The following is a 27440-nucleotide window of genomic DNA, read 5'->3' on the forward strand; positions in this document are numbered from 1 at the left end:
AAATATTTTTAATGGTTACTATTTTAAAAATATTTCTTTAGCAGTAGAACACTGCTGCACTCTACCACTCAAATGGTGAAACACTCACATAATTCTTAGAAGTAGGGGGGAAGATAGTAATGCTACAAGGGGCTGCCAGTTTGTTTCTGGGCACAATTCAAAGTGCTGGTTATGACCGTTAAAGTCCTAGACAATTCAGGTCCAGGATATTTGTCCAACTGCATCCCCTTGTACGAATCTGCCCGGGCCCTGAGATCTTCAGTAGAGGCCCTTCTCTCGGTCCCACCTCCGAGAGTGTTGTGGCTGAGCTTTCTGAGCCTGAGTTTCCTCAGGACGAGGAGGATGATGGGTTACAGATTTCTAAACATGTTCCGGTTAGTGAGACAGCTGAAGCAGACAGTGTTGATTCTGAAGAAGAGACGGCATTTGTGTTCCCCAGAGAAAGTAATGTGGCTTTAGATAGAGATAGTGAAACTTCAGAGCTCCAAGTGGAGGCTCCTTCTGGGAGCTCAGGGCCTCTTGGTTCCCAGGGTGACCAGGCCCAGCAGAGTGAAGATGATGAGCTATCCGGTCTTGAAGATAGTGGAGAATTGATTAGAGAGGAGCGTTTGCAATTAAGAGTTCAGAGAAGCGCACGCCTTGCCAACAAGCGTGAAGCTAGAGGTCAACGTAATGCTTTCATGTTGGGGAAACTTATTTAATTATCTGGTCGAAGGACATTCTCTGTCAGTCCAATGTTGTTTTTACCCTGTTAACTTCTGTGGAATTACCTTGGCTTTTGCGGAAAGCTTCTGGCTCTTTGGGACTTTGATTTTGATCCTGATTTTTGAGGCATTGTCTTGCTGCCATGGATTCTTGTTTAACCAATGCTAAAGGACTATGCTTCATGTTATTTGCTTTTGGAACCTGGGAACTTTGCATTTGCATTTAAGACTCTGTTTTGCCTATTGAACTTTGCATCTTTATTTCTCTGTTTTGATTTTGCTTTTTCTCAATAAACTACAAAACCTACAGCCTTGGGGTGTGGTGGTGTCTTGAGCAAGATGAATCTATCCTGAGTTGCGACAGTAAGCTCAGTTGGTGGGAATAGGTGGCTGCCCCTGGAACTACCTGCCCAGGGAAGCCAGGATGGCCTTCTCCCTGCTGTCCTTCTGGTGGCAAGCTAACACCTTTTTTTCAGGCAGGCTTTTAAAGATGAAGGTGTTTAAGCTCAATTAAGGGGGTGCTGTGATTTTTAACTTTGAATGTGTTTTAATTGTTTTTAATGGATTTTTAAACTGGTTATATTTAATCCTGTTTTAATGTTTGTATATTTGTATATTTTAAAATTGTTGTGCTGATGCTTTTATGTGAAGCTGCTTTGAATCACCTTAGGGGGAGATAAAGTGGAATAATGATGATGATGATGATGATGATGATGATGATGATAATTCCCTGATATAACAGGGAATTATTTTGAAGACTGGAAATTTTGAAGACTGGAAATTATGTGGTCCTACCTCTGGTGGTCAACGTCCACAGAACTGGGCTGGAGAACCTAGAAGTGCTTAGAGAGAACTTATGCTTTCAGTCATGTATAGAGCCAATAGAAAGGTTTTTTTGTAGCATTTTTGTAGCTAGATTATAGCCCCCAGTGGCACAATTGGTTAAACTTTTGTGCTGGTAGGACTGCTGACCAACAGGTCACTGGTCTTAATCTGGGGAGAGCGGGTTGAGCTCCCTCTGGCAGTTCCAGCTCCCCATGTGGGGACACTGGGGAAGCCTCCCACAAGGATGGTAAAACATCAAAAATCCTTGCAGACAGCCAGTTATCTCATGCCAGATGTGACTTGCAGTTTCTCAACTCATTGCTGACATGAAAAAAAATATATAGAAAGATTATGACAAAGGACCATTTTACATATGTTGTGGCAGCATGTGTCACTGTGTTGATACCAAAGCACTGAGAGAATGACAATACTGGCTTTAGATGACAATACAGTTTGTCTGACAACAGTATTGTAATTTTTAACATATGGTACTGATACATTTTTTTTTCTTCATGTAAAAGTCTCACCCCTTTTTTTTGCAAAAAAGGCAAAAAGGAATGATTATACATTAAGTTTTTATTGTAAGCACAAGGCAATTTTATGTTCCTGTTTTTATGCTTAAGTATTATTTTTTTTATGTGCAACACTCTAGAGTGCTTTTGTGAGCTGCCCTGAGTTCCTTTGGGGAGACAGTGGTGGGGAATATATAAAGTTTATTTATTTATTTATTTATTTATTTATTTATGAAAGGTAAAGGTTTCTCCTTGACATGATGTCTAGTCATGTCTGACCCTGGGGTGTGGTGCTCATCTCCATTTCTAAGCTGAAGAGCCAGTGTTATCTGTAGACACCTCCAAGGTCATGTGGCCGGCATGACTGCATGGAGCACCATTACCTTCCCGCTGAAGCGGTACCTATTGATCTACTTACATTTGCATGTTTTCGAACTGCTAGGTTGACAGAAGCTGGGGCTAACACCCTGCTCCCTGGATTCAAACCACTGACCTTTTGGTCAACAAGTTCAGCAGCTCAGCAGTTTAACCCGCTGCACCACTGGCAGGCCCGTAGCCAGGATTTCGATTCGGGGGGGGGGGTGAGTTTTTTTCAGGGGGGGTTTTGGGGGGCTGAGTTTTTTTTTGGGGGGGGGCTGAGTCTGAGTGAAAGAGGGTCTACCCTAGCAAACCTTTTGTATCATCACCCCAATACCCCATGCATATGGGATATATTGAGTATGGTGATCAGATCATGATATGAATAAACATAACAGTGTAAATAATGCACCAGTAAGGCCTTTCGCGAACCACCCCCTGGCCACTGGGGGTTATTATTATTATTACTAGAAGTAGTAGTAGTAAATTAGTTACTATTTTCATGTATGTCTGTTTTCTTCTCCTGACCAGAGAGGTTCACTTCAAGAAAACTCAAGCACACCTGTGATTCATGCAATAGACCAAGCAGTTGGAGTTCATGTTAGTCAGTCAGTTTTTCTGTTATAACCAAGTGCAATCTTATTTCAATCTTAAATTTAATTTTAAACCATGTGTGCTGCATAAATAACCAGGGGCGGCTTTTCCATTACGCGAAGTAAGCGACCGCGGAATACTTTGTTGGTCCCAGGGGCGCTCACGCGCCTCCTTAAATGCCCCTCCCTCCAATTGGGCCTCGTCCCATGAGCAGCTCCGGTGGCGGGGGCAGCAGCGGGAGGAAGCAGAAAAGCCGCGCATGCGGCATGGGGGAAGGGAAAGGCGCGCGCCTCTGTCCTTCCCCTCTCTCCCTGCATGTGCCTTTCCTAGCGGCAGAGGCAGGAAAGGCGTGCGAGGGAGAAGAGAAAGGTGCACGCCTTTCCCTCCCCTCATGCCCCGTGCACCTTGTAGAGCGGCGAGAGGAGTGTGGGGCAGCAGGGAGGCTTGGCCATCTCCTTCTCCTCTGGGCTCTTCTTCCTCCTCTTCTCCGTTTAGACACCTCCAAATGGAGAGGAGGAGGAGGAAGACCCTGGAGGAGAAGGGGGGCATCCTCGCTGCTGGAGGCCTCGAAGGAGGCGAGAAGAGGAGCGTAGGGCTGCAGCAGCAGCGAGGCTTGGCCATCTCCTTCTCCTCTGGGCTCTTCTTCCTCCCCCTCTCCGTTTAGACACCTCCAAATGGAGAGGAGGAGGAGGAAGACCCTGGAGGAGAAGGGGGGCATCCTCGCTGCTGGAGGCCTCGAAGGAGGCGAGAAGAGGAGCGTAGGGCTGCAGCAGCAGCGAGGCTTGGCCATCTCCTTCTCCTCTGGGCTCTTCTTCCTCCCCCTCTCCGTTTAGACACCTCCAAATGGAGTGGAGGAGGAGGAAGACCCTGGAGGAGAAGGGGGGAAGACCTCGCTGCTGCTGTTGCCCCACTCCGTGCTCTTCTCTCTGCCCTTTGAAGCCTCTGCTTCGCCTGGAAGGCTCAAAATGTGCCAGCAGCATTCTCTCCTGACGTTTCACCCACATCAGAGATTGGGAGGTCTGTTGGAAACTGACTCTCCCCCATTTCCTTCTCAGCTTTGGAATTATTACTATTATTATTATATTTTATTATATTTATTATTCTATTTACAATTATTACGTTATTATTTTTATCATGAATTATTTATATTTATTAGATTGTTATGTGTTATAAATGGCAGACATCTTCAGAGGTTGGGAACTCTGTTGGAAACTAGGCAAGTGGGGTTTATATATATCCCTGTGGAATGATGTCCAAGGTGGGAAGAATTCTTGCCTGCTTGAGGCAAGTGTGAGTGTTGACATTGGCCACCTTGATTAGCACTGAATGACCTTGCAGCTGGATGCCAAGTTTTTAAACTGTGTTTTCTATATACATTACAAATTTACCCTTGGTTTGCTTCTGATGCAGCAAATAACCTTGCAGCTTCAAAGCCTGGCTGCTTCCTGCCCGGGGGAATCCATTGTTGAGACGTATTAGCTGGCCTTGATTGACTCTTGTTTGCAAGGCCATTGAATGCTAATCAAGCTGATGGGATTTGGAGTACCTTCAACTGATTCAGCTCAGACTTCCACAGACCATTAAAACTCCCATTAATGACAGATCTGAACCAAACTTGGCACACAGAACCTCCATGACCAGCAGAAAACACTGGAGGGGTTTGGGAGGAATTCACAGTAATAGGATCCTAGTGTTACAAGAGACCTCCAAGGGCCATCCAGTCCAACCTCCTTCTGCCATAAGGGAAAAACATAATCCAAGCACTCCTAACAGATGGCCATAGAGACTCTGCTTAATAATAATACTATTATTAATAATAGTAATAGAATCATAAAGTAGAGAGACCTCCAAGGTCCATCCAATCCAACTTCCTTCTGGCATAAGCGAAAAGCACAATTAAAACACTCCTGATAGATGGCCATTTAGACTCTCAATAATAATAATAATAATAATAATAATAATAATAATAATAATAATAATAGCAGCACCCTGGGGTAGTGTGGTGGTATGCAAAATAAAGTAATGAGAAGCAGCCAGAGATTTTTTGTTTGTTTGACAGACATAGATTGGATTAGTATGTGTTTTGCTGCCAAATTTGGTGCCAATTTGTCCAGCGGGTTTTGAGTTATGTTAATCCCACAAACGAACATTATATTTTTATTTATATAGATAAGGTTATTCTATCTTTAGTCATCTCAGTGGACTTACTTGTCGTGGTCCAAAATATTTTATTTTCTTTGGAATTGCTATGCATTCTAGAAGAAGTCCTTGCAGAAAGGAAGCCGTTCGTTCCGTAAACACACAATATTTATTTAAATGTGTGTGTGATGGAATGTATTGCAATTTGCAATTCCAAATAAAATAATATATATGTGTGTGTGTCTGTGTGCATGTATGTGTGTATGTGTATGTATATGTATGTGTATGTATTAAGGGCTGTTCTGTCTTCAATTGTCTCAGCGGAATTGTCATAATGCAAAGATCTTGTATTTTCTGTGAAACCTTTGTGTCATACTTGTAGATCAAAAATAACAACAAAAATATTTGCATTTAAAAAACATTAATTTGTGTTAATTCTATGTAATGTAACTATATGAACATAATGTAAGTAACCTTCTGGTTTTAAGGTAACTCTTTATTCACCTCTACCTTTTTTTTTCAGTGATTGGGTTTTTTTTGGGGGGGGGGGGCGCCAAAATAATGTTTGCTTACCATTGAAAATTACCTAGGGCCGGCCCTGTAAATAACAGATCTGTGATGTGGATTGGAAACAATATGCATTTGACCCTTAAATTTGGATTTTTGTTTTTTTTTTAACCCTAATGATGCCCTGATTTTAATTAAAAAAACAAAAATCCAAATTTAAGGGTCAAATGCATATTGTTTCCAATCCACATCACAGATCTGTGTGTGCTTACTCTATAATACAAAAAAATTCAATTGATTTAATGTAACACATAGTCTGACCTTAAATCAGGTCTTAAATCAGACATGAGGTTTGCACTTTGCTCCTGTACAGGAAAGGGTTAGTGCTGTAGAGTTTAGCATCAGCTTCCTTTTTTCTAGCTCGAAACCGTAGCAATCACTCTGACTTTCTGATAACCAACGCTCTGTTACTTGTGGACAGACAACGTGGAACCCAATCTAATAACAATCTAACAAACTAGGCTTTTTTGGGCGATTTGTATCGGCACACCAGTGAGGAAACAGTTAACGGTTGCATAATTTATACGTATGTATGGTCATTTCCTGAACTACAAAGGCCTGCCACAACAACATCTTCTAATGTGCCTTCCATCACATGTGTCTTTTGCATGCTATGAATTATATGCATCACAGCAGGTAACTTATTTTTTGTCATTTTAACTAAAAATTGAATTTTATAAAATATGGATTATTTATTTATTTATATTTTTATAACCGTATATTTTAACACCATAGCCAATCAGGGAAGCAGAAGATAGCTTAATACCGATATCAGTCATTGTTAACATTACCGATATCAATCCTTGTTAACATTAATGTAGCAGGTAACTCTTGGCATACTTTCTACAGTTACTTATTTTGGAATGAATTTCTTAACATGCTTTTTATATAATTTCATATTTTGAAATAATCTTAAAATTGCTATTTTTAGAGATAAATGGTGGAAACATGGAAACAGTCATAAGCTGCACAAATCCTACATGAATAATGATCATGCATATTTATCAGGGGAAAATGTTTGTAATCTCTTGTCATATGAAAGCAGAATTCATTGACTGCACTTTCCGAGGGGCTTTTTAAAAAATCACGGAACATGAAACCATACTGTTATTGTTGTTTGTTGTACACAAAATATGGCAGCCTTTACAGATGAAAATGGATTTAACAGACACCTGAACTTTTTGCTCAGGTGCTGCTTAGATATGGGAAAGTTTGTTTGCTCCTTACTGGACTCCAAAGTTCCCAGAAATGATCTATATGTATTCTTTCAAAATCTAGATGACCCTTTTGTCTGGTTTTTTTTTTTTTGTATTGTTTCTATCATTGTCTTGTGTTGATACAGCAAAATCGTTCCTTGAACATAAGGATCAAGTGATTCTTGGGATACAATCTCTTAGCTTAATATATCTAACAGGGTTGCTGTCAAACTTTTATGTGAGGATGGAGAATTGTAAAGCACATGGAGGAAGGGTGGGAGAAATAGGTAAATATTTATAATAAAGAGACACATAGATCTATAGGTTGGAAACGTGTTTTTAACAGGACTGAATGTACTTTGAGGGTTTTTCTGCCTATAACATTCTGTAATACACAGTTATTGTTGGTGTTATTGTATACCTTGGAGTCATTTATGATGTTTGATATCCCTATGATGATTCCCTAAGAATTTTCCTGGTAAGATTTGTTCAAATGTAGTTTGCCATTTCCTTCATCTGCAGTTGAGGAAATATGATTTGTCCAAGGTCACCCAGTGAGTTTTTATGATTTGAGTGGAGATTTGATTCCTGTTCTTCATAGCCATGGTTCAATGCTCAGACCACTAAACTATGGTGACTTTATTATAGCACCACTATCCTACTTAAACTGCTATTGATGCATCATGAAATATTGCTGTTTGTAGTTTGGATAGGCATTAGAGCTATCTTGAAGTACATTTTAAATACTTGTCTCTAAATTGCAGATCCCTGGATTCTATAGAATTTGTTGTCAGTTAAAATGGAATCACAGCATGATAATTAGGCAGTGTGAAAAGGGCAAAAGTGAATAGAGACACTGCCATGTATTATTTCACATTCTTGATTCAACTCACATTAACTGTGCACATGTATTTCCTTTTTTTGCAAAATGCCCTTTGAGGAAACATCTTCTTCCAGAAGAAGCTACAGATGAATAGTTCTATATACATCAGCCCCCTCTAATTCTTGCAAACTCATCCTTTTCCTCCATCATTTTGTCATCGATCCAGTTCCATCCCTTATTCTATACTTGCCCTGTCTTGGAATCATCCCACAGTCTCATTGAGATCCATCCTCTACAGGAAACACAGCACAAATTAATTCCAGGAGGAATTTTGAATTTCCATTCAAAACTACTTCTGTAGTGGCTACCTTTTAACCAGTTCTTTGGAACAAGTCAAAACTCTAGTTGTGCTTTGTGATAGTGGCTGTTTTTTGCATCATCTTTAGCATTGCCTTTTAGAAGAGTTGAAAGAACGCCACCTATTTGATTTTGTTTTTGAAACGCAGGTTGAGCTGGATCATTCCTGCAAAGGGTGAAAACTCTCAGGTGCAACCAGTATTGTGGTAAGACAGTGATTTAACCATACATGGTTTCTCTTGTACAAAGGAGAATGTTAAAAGTCTGAATATGGATTGGTGAAAAATATAGTTTTAGGAAACCACAAAAGTCAAAGCAGGTTTCCAGACAATGAACATTAACTAGCCTGCTAGAGAAAGAAACATGATGTTATATCCCCACTGTTGGTGCATCTAGGTCCCAAAAAGATTGTATATCTTTCATAAAACAAATAGTCTGTGGTGACTAAATGCACCCAGTGCTGCCATACTGTAATAGCTAGTCTAGAGATTCAAAAATGGAATTTCCCTTCTGCGCATATACGTAATTGCTTATTATGATAAACACAGATGCAACACAGATAAAAGGTAAATGTAGGTTGAAATTTATGGATATTAACCCAAATAGAGATTTATACTAGGAATGGTTTGCCACTCAATTGCTATAACACATAAAAGGGATACTTGGCATTACTAGGGTTTTATTCCAGGACTCTGTAGATACTAGAGTGCTCAAATACAATTATATACAATAACATAGTAAAATGGTGTCACATATATAAAATGAACCATGGGTGATAGAATTTCTTGATACATAGAGCCAATTGAACATCCCAGTTCTAGGAAAAATGGGAATCTTGCATTGGCACTATAATCCTAACCAGGAGCATTAGCTATGGCCCCATCGACTCTGCCATATAATGCAGTGTAGATTCATACAATGCAGTTCAGTGCAGTTAAACAGCATTATATGAGTCTAGTGTGACAATATGATGCAGTCTCAAACTGTATTATATGGCAGTGTAGATGGAGCCTATGTCATAAATCATGCTGCTGTCTTACCAACTGTCAATATTTGTTCATACCTGTGTAATACCAGGCCATTAAACCAACATGGAAGAAGTACAGCAGTAGCTTTATAACAAAGCATTCTATAGGCCAAGGAAGTAGAAATGCCACCCCAATTAAGAGGCTGGCTTGAGAAATGGCTTTACTCAAGAAGGAGGAGGGAGCAAGCTTGTTTTTTTTTTTCTGCCCTGGAAACTAGGACGTGGAACAATGGTTTCAAACAACAGGAAAGGAGATTCCACCTGAACATTAGAAAGAACTTCCTAACTGTGAGAGTTGTTCAGCAGTGGGTTGGACTGGATGGCCAACGAGTTCTCTTTCAACTCAACGATTCTTTGATTCTAAGAGGGCATAGATAATTATTTAAGTAATGAGAGTGCAAACTATATCAAAAGGTTTCCCATCTCATTATTGGGATTGACTGATGAATACCACACTGGTTAAGAACCATACAATCCAACAGTGGTGATGTTTACCATGCTAGTTGGATGTGATTACACAAATCACAGAGCACTTATGCACATTAATGGCTTTCTTTTATACCCTTTTGTGGGTGTTTATCTGGTTGCTGTCACTATAGATGGGTTCTATGTCTCCTCTTCAAACTTCAAGTGTTTTCTTATGAGTTTTATATATTGTATTATTGTAATTATCTGACTGTATTCATGTCTTGTTTTGTTTTGATACCACGTGGCAGAGTAAAAACAAAAAGGAACTTAGAAGTATTTTGAAACTGCAGTCATAAGAGTCTGTTGATCATAAGATCAAAGTTTTCACTATGCAGTTAGAATTTGTGAGTATTTGAAGGCAAAAACACGTGCAATCTTCAACTGTGTTGCTGATCCAGATAGAGCATTGTGTTAGGAAGCTTCTTCTTCCAAACTCAACAGTCAGAATGAATGAAGGAATTAATATTGTTTCAATAACAACATCATATTTATTTATTTATTTATTTATTTATCTGTCACTATGGCTCGAGGTCAGGTACAATGTGATTAAAACAGATAGACAGACAAACACCACATCATTAAAATTCTTATATGAAAATACACACAGCAAAGACCGAGACCAGGTTAAAATGGACCAATGCAGGTTAAAACTGATTAAACAAATAAAAATGAGGGAAAACAGTCTTAGGATATGAAGAAGCATAGATGAAGTAGGATGTTGGGACAATTAAAACCACTAACTGGGAAGTTAGTAATCATGTATCTTTTCCCTTATCATTTTTATATATTTGTGTCTTGTATGTGTCTTATGTAGTTTTACAATTTATTTATTTATTGCGTAGTTTTATTTATTTCATTGTCAAAGCATTGAATAAAATAGTTTCTCTAAAACTGATAAAATAAAGGGATCACAAGCTGCTAGATAGCTTTAGACCAAAAACGGGCAACAGCAACTGCATTGTATGGACCTTTAAACAATTCTTCCTCTGAGAAATAGACAAGGCATTGTTAGCAAGCATACAGATGCTGAGTTGTTTGTTCTGCTCCACAATCGCACTTATTTATTTATTTATTTATTTATTTATTATTTTACACCATTTCTACCCCGCCCTTCTCACCCCCGAGGGGGGACTCAGGACGGCTAACACAGACAACAATTCAATGGCAACAGTATCAATAACAACAATATAAACCAACAATATAAAATCCTATTACATAACAATTAAACAGTGATATTAATTAAAATTACATAATCACATAGAACAAATCACAAATTACTTTGTTTTATATCCTTTCTCTCTCCCTTGTAGAGCGGCTAACAATTGGCAACAATTCAACAATCACATATACAAAAAATTAAAACAACAGCACATGGTAAAACATTATTAAAACCCAACAATATTTAAAACCAGCTCCATCTCATTGGTAGAGAATTTGATTCTAGTGTATTGCAGGCTCAGGTTAAGTATTGTATTTTGTTTTCCTGTATTATTCCCTATCTTTTGTTTCATACTATATCATTTTTTGTGTGTTATTGTTTAAAAACAGTCAGAATGAATGGGAATTGTCTTAAGCCAATGGCATACTGGAAGTGTTTCCTTAAAAACTAGTTAACATATGCAAGGGAGACAATAGCTTCATTGGCTATCCATCCATTTCCGAGCAAAATGCAAAGTGTTCGATAATATGACCTATAAAGCTTTATACAGCATCGCCTGAGCTCTGTGAGTGCAGCATTTTTCCAAATGAAGCAGAGAGTGTTTGAGGACTGGGGCATCCGTAGGGATATCAAGGTGCTTGTTTATAAAGCTATTGTCATCCCAACCTGTGAGATATGGACTGTCTACAGACGTCATATGCAACTCCTGGAACGATTCCATCAGTGCTGCTTCCGGAAAATCCTGCAAATCTCTTGGGAAGACAGGTGGACAAATGTCAGTGTGCTGGAAGAAGCAAAGACCACCAGCATTGAAGCGATGGTCCTCCGCCATCAACTCCGCTGGACTGGCCATGTTGTCCAGATGCCTGACCACCGTCTCCCAAAGCAGTTGCTCTACTCTGAACTCAAGAATGGAAAATGGAATGTTAGTGGGCAGGAAAAGAGATTCAAAGACGGGCTCAAAGCCAACCTTAAAAACTGTGGCATAGACACTGAGAACTGGGAAGCCCTGGCTCTTGAGCGCTCCAGCTGGAGGTCAGCTGTGACCGGCAGTGCTGCAGAATTTGAAGAGGGTGAAAAAGAGAAATGTGCCAAGAGGAAGGCGCGTCAAGCCAACCCCAACCGAGACCGCCTTCCACCTGGAAACGAATGCCCTCACTGCGGGAGAAGATGCAGATCAAGAATAGGGCTCCACAGTCATCTAGGGACCCACCGCCAGGACACTGATCTTGGAGGACCATCATCCTTGGACAACGAGGGATCACCTAAGTAAGGGTCCAAACTATCTGAAAGAGTCTCTTTCCCTGGATAGGTTTACGATCTTTGGAGGAGGGCTTTACTTCAATCACACCAGTCTCAGGTACATTTTGTGGAGAACACATGACAAATCTTCCTTGGTGGCTGCTTCCACAATGTGAGATTTCTTCCTATGGTCTCCTTCATTCTATCTTTTTCCTAGAAAACAAATATATTTTTATTCAGCTGTTTACTACTTGTCAAAATAAATCAGAAGACAAAGTTATGTGTGTTAATAGATGATCGTTTGCTTTATTTGTAAATTATTGGGGGGGGGGGAGTGACCATCTATCAGCATTTGGAGCTTTGTCTCCTAATTTTCTTTGACTTCTCATATGCGCTCATGAGTTCTCTCTTTGGACAAGATTAATTAGGTCTGGCAGAAGATTCTTTCAGTGGAATGTACTGTATTTTCTCTTTTTTAGTATGTCTTTTTGTTGTTGATTATTTATTCGGTCACTTCTGACTCTTTGTGACATCATGGACCAGCCCAGACCTTCCTGCTGACTGTCACCACCCCCAGCTCCTTCAAGGTCAAGCCAGTCACTTCAAGGATACCATCCATCCATCTTACCCTTGATTGGCCTCTCTTCCTTTTTCCTTCCTTTTTCTTCAGCTTTCCTGTCTTCTCATTATGTGGCCAAAGTACTTCATTTTTGCCTCTAATATCCTTCCCTCCAATGAGCAGTCAGGCATTATTTCCTGGAATATGGACTGGTTTGATCTTCTTGAGGTCCAATTTTCCTCCAACACCACAGTTCAAAAGTGTCTATCTTCCTTCACTCAGCCTTCCTTACAGTCCATCTCTCGCATCCATAGGTTACTACGGGTATACCACTGCTTTAACTATGCCGATCTTCGTTGCCAGTGTGATGTCTCTGCTCTTCACTATTTTATCAAGATTGGTCATTGCTCTCCTCCTAAGAAGTAAACATCTACTCTTTTCCTGTCTATAGTCTGCATCTGCAGTAATCTTCATGCCTAGAAATACAAAGTCTGTCACTGCATCCACATTTTCTCCTTCTATTTGCCAATTATCAACCAGTATAGTTGCCATAATCCTGGGGTTTTTTTTTAAATGTTTAACTGCAACCTAGCTTTTACGCTTTCTTCTGTCACCTTGGTTAGAAGGCTCCTCAGCTCCTCCTTGCTTTCAGCCATCAAAGTGGTATCATCTGCATATCAAAGGTTGTTAATGTTTCTTCCAGCAAGAAACTCCAGCTTTGGATTCATCAAGCATGTTGCATGGTGTATTCTGCATACAAGTTAAACAGGTAGGGTGAGAGTATTCAGCCCTGCCTTACTCCTTTCCCAGTCTTGAACCAATCTGTTGTTCCGTGGTCTGTTTAGTATGTCTTACATATGACTTAAATTAATGTTACTAGCTTGATTGTTTGATACTTTTTTGGGGGAAAATAGGGTGTTAAGTACTATACTTCACTACATAATAGCTGTGACTATTATGTGGTGGTGACTATTACACTGCAAAAAAAATTGTACAGCTACAGGGCTTTCTTTGGCTGCTAGGCAAGGGAAGCCTCGCTACTCAGAGGGAGTAGACATGTAGGCGTGTGAATTTTCACCCACCCATGTGTCTATACCCATTGTAGTTGTAAAGGGGACAGCTGCAAAGGTTTCACTTGCCAACTTGCACTCTTGAATCTGGGACTCCCCAAAATGGGGGTGCAACTATTATGTGATGGTGACTATTGTGCAAGGAAATACGATGTATCTGTAAGAATCTTTGTTAAAAACTTCTTTGAATTCCGTACTTGGGAAAAGGAGGGATAAATGTTTAAAAAAGTAAATAAAATAAAACAGTACTTAGGATTTCAACCACTACCTCACTCATTACATGAAGTTGTACATTGACATAAGCAACACCTTTGTGTTGCTCAATTAGTTCTCTGGAACTTATCTCCATAAATGGGTTTATGTCCCAGAGATCGCCAATGAACTTATGCTGGTTATAGTGACTTGATTGTACATTTACATGAATGAAAAATTGGTCTCCAGGTGACATCTGTCTCTAAAACCATTTGCATTGCTACACATTAAAGTTTGAAGAAAAAAGTCATGTTTTTACTGTCTGCTATTTTCATAAATTCTACTAATCAGAAAGCCTTATATATTGCAAATTAATGACACAAACTAGTTTTGCTAGCTCCTGCACAGATTTTGGGCTTACTCCAAGATTTCTACTGGAGAAGGAAATGTTGATACTCAGTTTGAAAAATGTTGAAGTTTTGGCCTATAAAGTATACAGTTGCCTTTCATGCAATCTCTTTTCATTATCTGGGTGCTTCTTGTATTTAAAATAGGATCACTAATATCATCTGCAACAGCTGCAGGTTTCAAGAGTTTCCAAGAAACTTGCTAGAATTGAAATGAGATTTGAAATGAGCTCAGTTGATTGAAACAGTGCTTCCTTCCAAATAGGTATGTTTGAGATTTCAGTCTCAGGACCTCATCACAAAGGTCCATGGATTCACCACGCATCATGGCAAATCCATGGAGTCCCACTGGGCAGTGTAAGTGTGTGTGTGCGCATGCGCAGAGAATCAGTCGCTTTATTCCCCCCCCCCCCCCCCGCCTTACCTCAACTCCCATCCCATGGGGGGGAAGCATCACAGCCCAACTTCCCCCCAGTGCCTTTTAGGCAACACAGGAGTTACTTTGCCTATCATATGCTGTTTGCTCTCCTCTTTTGGCATGGAGCCCAGATGGAAGTACAAATGAGTTGTGTTATGGGATCCACGCTGAAAAGGCAGAACAAGCAGCATACAACTGGCAAAGTAGCCCCTTTGTGTGTCAGTTTATAATCCTTTATTTGCTCACTTGGAATAAGAGCTACAGAATACAATGGCCAAAATCCAATTTTGTGTGTGTATGTGTGTAAGTATTCTGTCTCTGTAAGTATGCATTTAGCCATAGTTATTTATCAATAGCTCTATAGAAGCTAAATAGCATTAAAAAGTTTGAGAGTTGATTTCAATTTTCTACTCTGCTGTTTCATACACCATTTCTAAGGTTTAGCAACACACACTCTGATTTGCAGTACCCTTTGATGCATATCCTTTTGACCACTTCCTCATTTCTCCTGCATTTTGTTTCACAGCTTGAAAGTCTCCTTCACAACACTAGCATTTTTACACCAGCTCATGCTGTTGCCGCATGAAGACTGTTCAGTTGCTTTACATTGCCCCTGTTTTCATATCGCAAGTTGTTTATGTGCCACAATCTTCTTTTCAGGCTTTTTTTTCTGCAGAACATCCCTACACCTTAAAGAGGAGAGTTATGGCTCTGTGCAGAGGAAATCCTCCAACCATCTTGTTTATCATTGTCCCACAATGAACCACTTTAGCAGAGTTGAGATTAGTTATATATTACAAGTAAACACACTTAACTGAACCAAATGTCCATTGAGGGCACAAAATTGAGATTCCTGATTGATATTTCCGTGCTCCACATCTGTATCTCACCCAGCATACACAGGGCACGTCTACATTGACCATGTAATGCATCTTTTAAAATCAGTATTGAAGAAAGTGGTTTCTCTGTGCAGATGATTACATAAGAAGGTCTGGAACCATTTTGAGGCCTAAATGATGATTCAACAAACCACAGAGAACTGAAATGCTTTAAGGGTTTCCTTTTGCACACTTTTGTAGGAGCTTGTTATTTGGCCACTTCAAATCCAAGCTAGCTTCAAACTGCATTAAATTATCAGTGTAGATGGGGTCCCTATTTGGGATGGTCCTACTGTTAGACAGCTCTCTCAGGTGACAGATGATAGGAGACATCTAAATAGGAGACAACTGTGCTTCAAGAGTCCTACCCCTCTCTGGCTGGATAGTTGTCTTTATGCCATATAGCCTATCTTGCTACCCTAAGACATCATGGAGAAGTGTATCCCGTTGTTACTGCTGAGATAGGATTCCCCTCCCACTATAGTTATGGATTGTAGAAGGAATGGAAACTCTCTCCATCTTCTCTTTTACCATAAGGAGCAAAATATCTTTACATGCTCCCATGCTGAATCACTTTTACTTGCTTTGTAAGTAACTTTTGCTAACAGAACTACTTTTTCAAACATTGCACAAGAAGGCATGTGGCATCACCTTGTAGAACAGGTTTTCTTTAGCTGTACAGATATTTCAGGGTGCCACTCTGCCATTTGCATCCAAATCCAGCCATTGATAACCCAGGTATTTCCCCAAGAAAAGCTCCCTCACCTTTTCACCCCACATAACACCCCCCCCCCCCGCCTTCTAGACCTCCCAAATACAAACTTTGGGAAATACAGTAGGCAGGTTAGAAAAATAGGACTTCTGTGTGAAAACTGCAAATTAAAAAAATCCTTTTTTTTACTTAACAGAAGACTTCTCTAGATTTTGTCTACGACATGTCAACCATAAAATTGTGCTAGATGACTTACAAAGGTCTCAATAAGTGTACTCTCTTGAAATATTTTGCCATTGTGACTCTATTGGCATTGTCTGACAAGAAATATACCATAAATTTGCACTGGAAGATCTCCACCCTAGAGAAAACATATTACACAAATGCACAACAAATCAAATTTGCAGTTAAACCTGCAAATATGGTGGGCTGGTTGTATATTTTACTTCCTTCAAAACCACTGAAATGCTGTCAAGAAAGGGATGGAGGAGGGCTTACTTTGAAAAATATATTGTAGATCAACAGGAAAAAGCTAAGGATGATGCACCCTAAAGGAATTAAGTGGCCAGTTATAATGTGTGTGCTTCCTCACAAATAACATGATGGAAAAAATATGGTTTCATTTATACTGATGTTCTAGAACAGAAATAGAGAACCAGTGATTCTCCAGATATGGATTCATTCTAATCCAAATCAACCCTTGGCAGCATGACCAGTTGTAAGGAATGATGGGAGTTGCAATCAAGCTGCAATCTGGAGTGGTGCAGGTTTCCCATTCATTCTAGACAATGGGAGTTCAGCTTGGTCAAGGATTCAGGCCTTATTAATCAAGTTCAATCTGGTTTAGGTTCCTGCTTTCCTTTCTTCCTTTTGTCCAATTTCACATACATTCTCCTGTTTAATCAATCTGAGTAAATTAAATGCAGTTGAAATAAAATGAATAGTTTTCCATACTGGTATTTCATTGAAAACCCTTGAGATCTTTTGTGGCATTAGCTTCTTTGAGTATGCATTTACTTATATATTGGGAAAAGCTGAAGTTGGGAAAATGCATCCAGAAAACTGGAGGACATTATTACAGAAAGCGAACTGTCAAAACTAAGCAAAAACTGGAGCAAGCATGTTATTGTTAAAGAATCAGATTATGGATTGTTATTTTTTTAGGAATACATAAGGCAACTGTGATTATGTTTTGTTACGAGTTGCATGCCACTCATGTAATCCTATCTGTTTCCATATGCTTTGCAATCCAACTCTAACTCAGAGCTGGGAAAAGTTTCTTTTTGGACTAGAATTATCAGACTGCCTTCTCCTCCCAGTTTAGAAGCTTGATGATTATCATTTCCTAACAACATAGACACTTTTTGTAATGCAAATTTTTCTCAGACACCTCATTGTACTTTAAAAAGTGCTTTACAAGGTGTGGTAACATTGAGCCTGACCACAATTTCTTTACACATCCTAGTTTCCAATAACTGATGCTCGTTGAGACGTGAGCCTACCCCTTTTCAGTTAACTATTTGCATGACAAAAGATCACGTGATTCCTCTCCCACATCCTATTTAGTGAATAATTTTTAACACCAGTATTCTGAAATGAGGCAGAAATGAAAAATATACAGTGGTTAAGATCCTCTGCTCTTGCAATCAAATTAATAAGGGATTGTTTAGTTTTCACTTTGGATTCAGAAACAAGCTGAGTGATTACTGGAAATTATTTCATCTGGAATTCAGACACATTATTAGTATCATAAATCTTTTGGTAGTAAAGGTAAAGCCTTCCCCTGACATTAAGTCTAGTTGTGTCGACTCTGGGAAGTGGTGTTCATCTCCATTTCTAAGTCAAAGAGATGACGTTATCCATCAAGGTCATGTGGCCAGAATGATTGCATGGAGTGCTGTTACCTTCCCGCAAAAGCTAGGTTGGCGGAAGCTGGGCCTAACAGTGGGAGATCACCCCACTCCTGGATTCAAACCACCAAGCTTTCGGTCAGCAAGTTCAGCAGCTCAGTGGTTTAACCCACTCTGCCACCAGGGAGGACCTTTTGAATATTCACTAAAGTTGCCATGCCTGATGTAGTATTGAATTCTGGTAGTTGGCATTTGAATTTAACTTTTACTTTAATGGTTAATGTTTGCATTTTAGATTGTTTACTTAGTCCTGTGAGTCCTGTTATTGTACACTAATATGAGATGTTTGAAGAAAAGCAGTATAAAATGATTAAATAAAATATATTCCCATTCCTGTGTGAATTCCCTTTGTACACTGTCATATTTCAGAAAAAATGGGATACTTTGATTGAAATTTACAATTACACATCTACAAAATTCTTCCCCAAAAATCTTTGGAAAGCATCTAGCAGCACCAGGAGCTATTACAGTATCACAAGCTTATATTTTGCACAATATTCTTGTTTTACTATATTTTTCTATCTCCATTCTTTCAACGAGTTGAAGGTAGTGCACCTTCCGCGTATTATCCCCACAATCCCCTCCTAAATGAATCGTGGAATAGAAGACTGATGACTTCACAGCTCTCTGGTCACTACGTTGTATTGTATGACATTTAGGAAGACTTGCATGAAGAGGCTAAGCATTACTGTCCAGAAGAACCCATGCAGATAATCTGTCTTTCCTTCCTTAGTATATTTTGTAGAATGGCAAGAAAGAAGACTGGTTGGAAAACATAGGATGTTACAGAACAGAAGATGATGATAAAGCTATTTCTGGAAGACATATGTTCAAACCTTTTTAGATTTCTCTAACCTGCTTGAAGAGGGCAGAGAAAATTCTCCAGATGGAGAAGTCTTCTAACAGCATTTTATGAATTGACTCACCATAGCAGTAGCAGAGCATTTATTTTCTAATTTTGGATGGATGGGTAGCATGCATCCTGCCAGACAACTGTCAGCATTCAAGGAAAAGTACAAAGACATAAATTGACAGGTCTCTGTCTGCATGTAAACTGAGACAAGAAATAGCTTAGGGCATCTCAAGCTGAGGTCTCACTTCTCCACCTCAAAACTGTACCCCAACCCAGTCTTCCCCAATTTTATGACCACCATGCCCTGAAATGGCAAATCAAAAAGAGGAATTGCTTTGTTTACACATTAGCAGGTGTGTATTAGTTTGCTTCTAAAACTGTACACCAGACAGTTTGCAAATTATATGATTTATAAAAAGGAAGTTAAATACATGCTCCAAATACCCTCTTTGCCTTGTGATTCTCTTTCAAAATATTTCCTGTTACAATTTATTAAACACTAATGTATATTAGAGAGTTGCCCTCTAAACTATAAGAACATGACTAAGGATGTGGCCATATTGGATGCATTGTAGTTGGATAAGTGGGTGAATACAGCAAAGTAATTTTCCTTGCTTTTCTTGATCCCATTGTTTTGCAGGCTTGGGACTCTTTATCACATGAGGCAGAAAGATTGCAATTTCAGCAGCACAACAGTGGGATTTATTGCATTGTGCCATTTCTCTTCTGTTGCTTTCTCAGTGGGAGAGTGTTTGGGAGACATTTCTTTTACAATAGGAGGCCATTAATGAATTATTTGTGTTTGTAAAAGGAATGTTTTCCAGTTTGTCTCCCACTGGGAAGCAAAAGAGGAACAATGCCATGTGAAAAGTACCAGCTAAAGATGTTGTTCAGCAGCAATTGCAATTTGACTGCCTTGTATGATAAGCTTCTTGGTCTACTCTGATTGTTACCTCATCTACTGTCTTATCTGCTTTTTTTCACTCAAGAGGTCTTCTTTCCTTTTATTTCCTATACAGATCCACTGTAGTTTATCTCAGGGAGCATGCAATGAGATCCCCATTAAATTCCCCAGTTGTAGAAAACGAAGCCTTGCTTCTATGGGTCTTGTCTTTTTTTTTCCTCCGTTCTTTCCCAGTTTGTTACCCAGAGATCCCTATCACTTCCTTAAATTAATCTAAAGAAAGTCTTCTTTCCAGATTGACAATAAGAGGAAAAACTTCCTCAGTTATGGTCTCTTGACTTCAGAATGTTTTGCTTGGGTGTGTCTGGCTGGCACCTTTATCTTTTTAGCATTGGCTTTTCTGCTATCAAGGCCATTTTAATTTTTTTATTTTTCTCTTTCAGTGATTTAAAATCTAGTATTATGTCCCCGTATGATCTGCCTTTATAAAATTTCTTAATATGTTAGACTTAAACTTCATAATTCATGTGATTGCCTGTTCTGTTTTGAAACCATGCTGTGTTTTGTGTTGCAATTGTTGTTATTGAGCTGTGTCCATGCCACATGTGTGCTATTGTTTTTATTTAAAATTTTACCGAACATTACAGAGAGACTTTAATGCATAAATCATTTCACAGGTGTAATAATCAAATAGTCATGTTCATAATTAAAAGCAGTGCATTGATCATAAATTAAATAAATGCTAGATTTAACATCTCCATAAAGGTTGCATGTCAGGGTGTGGTGCCACTGAGAAAACCACAATTAATTTTTTCTTCACAGTGGCTTTTTCAAAACTACTGCTGAAGTAAGGTTATGCTCAATGTCTTTTATCTTCAGGAGCATCCGTGAAGATAAGAAAATCAAGCATGCAAAGATGTCTGAGTAGGGCAAAGCGGAAATAGCTGATAGTCTGCACCTGGTCCACTGTTGTTTCTCACTCCTCCCCCCCCCCAAAAAAAACCCTCCAAATTTGAATTTGATGGAAGAAAAGTCATTAGAGTTGTAGTTGTCTCATAGCAATCAGGTGCAAAGAGAAACCAGGCTCCTTTACCATTAATAACTGCATAAAGAGGCGGGGGGGGGGGGGGGATTGCTTCATTGCTACCATCAAAATGTCTAAATAAGAAGCTGTACTTAACTCATACTTTCTCTTCTGCATAACTATTGGTTGTGTAGAGAACTGTTTCTTTTTCATGTCTGTTGAACATATTTATTTATTTATTTACAGCTTTTATATTCCGCCCTTCTCACCACGCAGGAGACTCAGGGCGGATTACAGTGTACACATATATGGCAAACATTCAATTCCAATTTTAACATACCACATATACAGACATACACAGAGGCTATTTCACTTTTTCTGGCCGCCAGGGAAGCTGTCGCTTTAATTGTCCATCTGCGATGCTGATGAAGCACTTCCGCATTCCCGCATGCTTCCCCGCTGGAATGCTTTGCTGGAGTCTTCTTTATGGCCTCATAAATCAGTTAATTTAGCCTCCCCACACTTTAAGGTGGTACCTTATTTTCCTACTTGACAGATGCAACTGTCTTTCGGGTTGCAAAGGTCGACAACAGGCTATACACAATTGGTTGGAAACCCACTCCAACCTGGGCTTCGAACTCATGACCTTTTGGTCAGAGTGATCTTAATGCAGCTGTCACTCAGCCAGCTACGCCACAATCCTGGTGCATATATGGTTTCTGAACTTCAAACAACAGGATGTTGTAATTTCCTTTAACTATGGCCCCTTCCACACAGCTGTATAAAATCCACATTAAACATTATTACATGACAGTGTGGACTCAGATAACCCAGGGCCCTTCCACACAGCCCTACATCCCAGAATATCAAGGCAGAAAATGCCACAATATCTGCTTTGAACTGGGTTATCTGTGTCCACACTCAGATAATGTGGGATTTTCTGCCTTGATATTCTTGGTTATATGGCTGTGTGGAAGGACCCCTAGACTGGTCTGAAAAGGGTCAATCTATCTGTTCGGACTGCCACAAATGCCCAGGATTTCAATTTAGGATCCTGTAGTTTTGTGGCAGTCTGTAGTATCACCAAACTGTGTCTAAAGTGAGGCAAAGCTGGATTAACATTCCCTCTCCCCCAAATGGAATACTCGCCAGAAGTTACTGTGCATTATATAACCACACAATAGTATATTTATGGTATCTAACAACCTACCAAAAAGCTCATATATTCTTCTCACAGCCCTCCCCTCACAAGCAATGATAAGAATCACAATTACAGGCAGTCCCCAAGTTGCAAACATCCGATTTACAAATAGTTAAGAACGGGGCTGATATAACAGGAAATTGGAGAAATCTCCCCCTCTGAAGGAAAAGCATTATCATGGGGGAAAGCATTATAATGGGAAAAGATGTCTCCACTGAAGCTTGTCGCCAATCCTTGTTTTTACAACAAGCCAATTTTTTCAAAATTCAGTTCTCACAGGGATAAAAAGTGAAGTGAGATCTTGTGAACAATATTTGTCCCCTCTAAGTACAACCACTACATGAACTGAGGATGCTCACAGAAACAATTAACACACACCTGCACACACATTGTACACTAAAACAACATGCAAAACCAAAAAGACACACGCATGCAAAGATAACACACAATGCATAAAACACTATTTCTTGATATCCTTGTAGCTCCCATTATCTTTTCCTCTTGAGAATGGAGTATGCTTTGGAAAGGAGTACTGATTTACAGTTACTCATCACATTTGTTTCTAAGACTGCCACTAGAAAAAAATGGAATTAAAGATGGTTTTGGAGGCTGTTGCTTTTGCAGAGCTCAAGGTAGTTACTTTTTTAGATCACAGCTCCCAGAATTCTCTAGCATGTAGGGCATTCACCTGGAGAATGACTTCTCACATTCAACCTTTATACATTCACAGAGTTATATATTCAATGACTACTATTCCTGATGAGGGATCACCCAGCAACAAAGTAGTAATGTAACCATAAATGAAGGAGAAATTACGATCAAAATGATTGCCACCAATTCTTTGTATTCATTGGTTTTCTTCATCTGCTCATTTTCTAGATTACCAAATTCAACCCTGCAGACTTTCAAGAGCCAAGAAGTCAGCCACACAAAAATGAATATGTCGAAGTTGGATAATGCAACCCTGGACATGCTCAAGAACCCAGTCATTATGATCACTTTGCCAATTGTGTACACGATGGTAGCTCTCATCAGCATTCCTGGGAATATTTTCTCCCTATGGATTCTCTTCTTCCACACCAAGCCAAAAACAAGAGCAGTCATCTTCATGATTAACCTGAGCATCACAGATCTTGCTCTGGCCTGCTGTTTTCCCTTCCAGATTATCTACCACATTAATGGGAACCACTGGTCATATAGCAAGAATCTCTGCAGCTTTGTCACTGTAATGTTTTATGCAAACATGTATTCCTCCCTTGTTACTATGACCTGCATCAGTTTGGAACGCTTCCTAGGAGTAGTATACCCAATGTTGTCCCAAAACTGGACAAAGAAGAGGTATGCCTTCATTGTCTGCTTGGTTACGTGGCTTCTTGTGTTGCTGGCTTTGTTGCCTCTGATAATGACTGACCTGACTTATGAAGTGAAAGAACTGAACATTACAACTTGTTTTGATGTCCTGAAATGGAGCATGCTTCCCAATCTTTATGCATGGGCAGCTTTCCTCTTATTACCACTTATTGTCTTTTTCATCATTCCATTCGTGGTGACCGTAATCTGCTACATTAGCATCATTCGCAAGCTCATCCAGGCTTCTCACAGAGATGGCAATAGGCAGAAGACCAGGTCTATCTACTTGGCAGCAATTGTTCTCTTGGTTTTCATTATTTGTTTTGCTCCCAATAACTTTGTTCTGCTGGTGCACATGGTCAGCCGTCTCATGAAAGAGGAGGGCTACTATCACATTTATAAACTGACTTTGTGTCTCAGTTGTTTAAATAACTGTATAGATCCATTCATTTATTACTTTGCATCCAAAGAGTTTTATCAGAAGTTCATGCAGGTGATAGGCCGGAAAACATCGACGAGTGATACGATGGAAACCAGAAGGGAAAGCGTGTTTTCATCCAGGACAATGTCAAGTGGACACGCAGAAAGAATGGATTCGCTTACACCATGTTTTCAAAGACATGAAAGTGTTTTTTAGCTCTGTCATTCATATAAAACTATGGTACTTTTTTGTTCCATGGAATGAATGATCAACAGCAGGAATTGTGGGAGTGTAGAAATGTCTCAAAGAACACATCTGTTTAGCTGGGCCTTGAGATGTAACTCTTTTGGAACATAACCCCAGCCAGTGTTTGCTCAGAGCTTTAAAAGAATCTCGTGAATAACAATTGCAAGAATTCCCAACCAATGCTTGGTGGGTTTTGTGAGAGTTATGGAATGCATACTTTCCAGTTTTGAGCTTGTCTTACCAGAACAGAACTACATATTACTAGATGTGGTACTTCTTCTCCCAAAGATATCTAAATGCCACATTCTTCCTCAGCTTCTCCAAATATGTTTGGACCCATGTGTTGTAACAGGAATATCATACATTTCCCAGCTTACTGCAGCATCCTTGGATGTAGCGCTGGGATGGAGAATTGAACACTTATCTCAATGAGTAAAATATACATTATATGAGATGAATCCAGAATTGTAGTTGATGTTATTGTTATTGTTGTGTGCCTTCAAGTCATTTCTGAGTTATGGCAACCCCAAAGCAAAACTATCAGTGTCTCTGGTCTGTGTATCAGTTACCCAGTTGGTTTTGAGTGGAAAATTGAACCATCATATCCAGAAATGAATGCTCAAACTGCTATACCTAGATGCACTTAAAACCTTACATCTTAAATTAGCATAACTCAAAAGTCCCATTGAATTCAAGAGGATTTTTGCTAGGTGTTAATAAATCTGGATTTATACCAGAACTGAAGGATTATGGGCTGCTCAAAATGTAGTCATGTGTATCACCACCCCAAGGAATCATATTTGCTGAATTGCTTTAAATATATATTCTGTCTATTTTTCTCTCTTTCCACATTCACAGAATTCAATGAGCACTTCATCACACTAGAGAATGAATCCACTTAAAATCCAGTTTCTGCCTCCTGCAGAATTCTGGGGTTTGTAGTTAGGGTTTCGATGTGTGACAAGGCTGACAGATTGTGGTCTTCCAAATGTTGAACTGCATTCCCATCACCCTTCTCTCCTTCTGTTAACTACAGCTGATAAAATGTGTTATCTGCATATTAGAGATAGAAATAATATTTTAAAGTGTTTTTGAGGGTCAAGAAACTCTAACAAGTATCATCCTGCATAGGCAAGAATCTCTGCCATTCAGGATTATTTCTGTGTAGATGGCGGTTTTGAACAGAAAATAGCATTTTTACAAAATAAACAATTTCTCCTGAATTTCATGTATTTAATTAAATATACTCTCTTTTCATTTTTTAAAAATGCACTGGTCATTTTGCAAGCAAGGATGCCCAGGAGTATCAGGCAGAAAGATGTGGTGATTTAGGAACAACACTAGCTTTTGTACGGGTGGGTGAAGAGGCTGGGATCACCTTCTTGGCACTGCTGCCAGAAGAAAACCTTGAGTGGATCTTCCCTTAGATATCTGCATAAGAGACTGCCCATCCTAAAAACAGAGCTTTAGGACTATGTAATAGACACATTCCTTGAGGTACTTGGGTTGCCTTGTAACAAGATGATTGTTCAACTAATTTTCCACTTTCTCTGTGTATCCACCTTGTTACCCAGCTAATATTTTGAATACTGAGTTACAGTCCACAATTCACTGTATAATATCATTTGTACTTCTTTGCTACCCCCACTCTGTTTGGACACTCTATTGCATATCTAAATCTACCTCCTTATTCACAGTCAGAGCTTTTTTTCTATTCTGCAAGAAACTTTCCTTGCAGTCAGTGCCAGAAAGGTTTTTTAAATGTATCTGATAACAATAAGAATTGATTTCAGGGAGATGTGTGATTTCCAACCCTACTTTTCTGAGCCCTCATCACCACACTTTTTCCCTTGGTTCTTCCTCACCCTATCCATGCCCCTCAGCACCCCATCCACCTTATCTGCTGCACACACACCCCTCCGCATTTCTTGGCCCAATTACTTAGAGAAAATGATGCTTCTGTGAAATCAGCAATACCAATTGTATCAATCTTCCATTGTCTCTCAGGCTTTCTGGCTCTAGCCAGGCTGAGGTATTAATGGCTCATTTGATGCAATTGAAAGGAGATTCCACTTGAACATTAGGGAGAATTTCCTGACTGTGAGAGCTGTTCAGCAGTGGAACTCTTTGCTCCAGAGTGTGGTGGAGGCTCCTTCTTTGGAGGCTTTTAAGCAGAGGGTGAATGGCCATCTGTCAGGGGTGCTTTGAATGCGTTTTTCCTGCTTCTTGTTAGGGGTTTGGACTGGATGGCCCATGAGACCTTTTCCACCTCTGTGATTCTAATTGCTCCAAGCCCCTATTTTAATAGGGAAAAGTGTGATTTACTTTCTCTTTTGCAGTCATTTTTGAATCGTGTAAATTGTCTTGTCCTTGAGTAACTGAGCACAGACACAGGGTCCTTCTACACTACCATATATTCCAGGATCTGACCCCAAATTATCTGCTTTAAACTGGATTATATGAGGTGTGTTGTTGTAGGTTTTTTTGGGGAGGGCTATTTGGCCATGGTCTAGAGCAGGGGTCCCCAAACTACGGCCCGCGGGCCACTTCTGGCCCGCCAAGGGCACTTATCCAGCCCGCAGAGGAGGAGCGCCCCCCCCCCACTCAGTGCCCCTCCCTTGGCTGGCTCACGCTATCCGTCAGGCCCGATGGGCAGCGTGAGCCAGCCAAGGGCAGCTGCTCCACGTGGTCTACTCACGGCTAAAGCACCTCGCGAGGTGCTTTACGCGCGAGTAGGCCGTGTGGGGCTGCTCCTCCCTTGGCAGGCTCACGCTGCCCATCGGGCCCGATGGGCAGTGTGAGCCAGCCAAGGGAGGCTGCCCCAGCGCTCCATGCAGTCATGCCGGCCACATGACCTTGGAACTGTCTACGGACAACGCTGGCTCTTCGACTTAGAAATGCAGATGACCACCACACCCCAGAGTCAGACATGACTGGACTTCATGTCAGAGGAAAACCTTTAACTAGGAAAATTGTTGAAGATCCAGGGTGGGCGAAAGAACTCTTGTCTGTTGGAGGTAGGTATGAATGTTTCAATTGGCCACCTTGATTACCATTTCATAGCCTGACAGTTTTTAGGGAGAATCCTTTGTCGAGAGGTGATTAGCTGGCCCTGATTGTTTCTTGTCTGGAGTTCCCCTGTGTTTGAGTGTTGTTCTTTATTTACAGTTATAATATAGAGATTTTTTTTTTAATACTGGTAGCCAGATTTTGTTCAGACTACAAATAGGAAGATTTCCCATTCTCTGTTCCTGGAATTACTGTCTAAAGAGGGCTAGAAAGAACCCCCTCTAAGGGCCCTTCCACACAGCAAAATAAGATATGT

At 39.9% G+C, this 27440-nt stretch overlaps 1 protein-coding gene across 2 annotated transcripts; it reads left to right on the top strand.

Moving 5' to 3' along the window:
- The first annotated feature begins 6104 nt into the window (after positions 1–6104).
- Positions 6105–25352, top strand: LOC132769989 (P2Y purinoceptor 8-like). Of its 2 annotated transcripts, none has more exons than XM_060766888.2 (2): positions 6105–6334; positions 22978–25352. In XM_060766888.2, exons 1-2 carry the CDS (start codon positions 6294–6296, stop codon positions 24083–24085), a joined length of 1149 nt encoding a protein of 382 aa, XP_060622871.1. In that variant the 5' UTR covers positions 6105–6293; the 3' UTR covers positions 24086–25352. The 2 variants fall into 2 exon arrangements, with proteins under 2 accessions (XP_060622871.1, XP_060622873.1); XM_060766890.2 differs by lacking the exon at positions 6105–6334 and adding an exon at positions 8220–8280.
- Positions 25353–27440: the final 2088 nt, after the last annotated feature.

Source organism: Anolis sagrei, chromosome 3 (assembly GCF_037176765.1).
Source record: "Anolis sagrei isolate rAnoSag1 chromosome 3, rAnoSag1.mat, whole genome shotgun sequence".
Taxonomy (NCBI): domain Eukaryota; kingdom Metazoa; phylum Chordata; class Lepidosauria; order Squamata; family Dactyloidae; genus Anolis; species Anolis sagrei.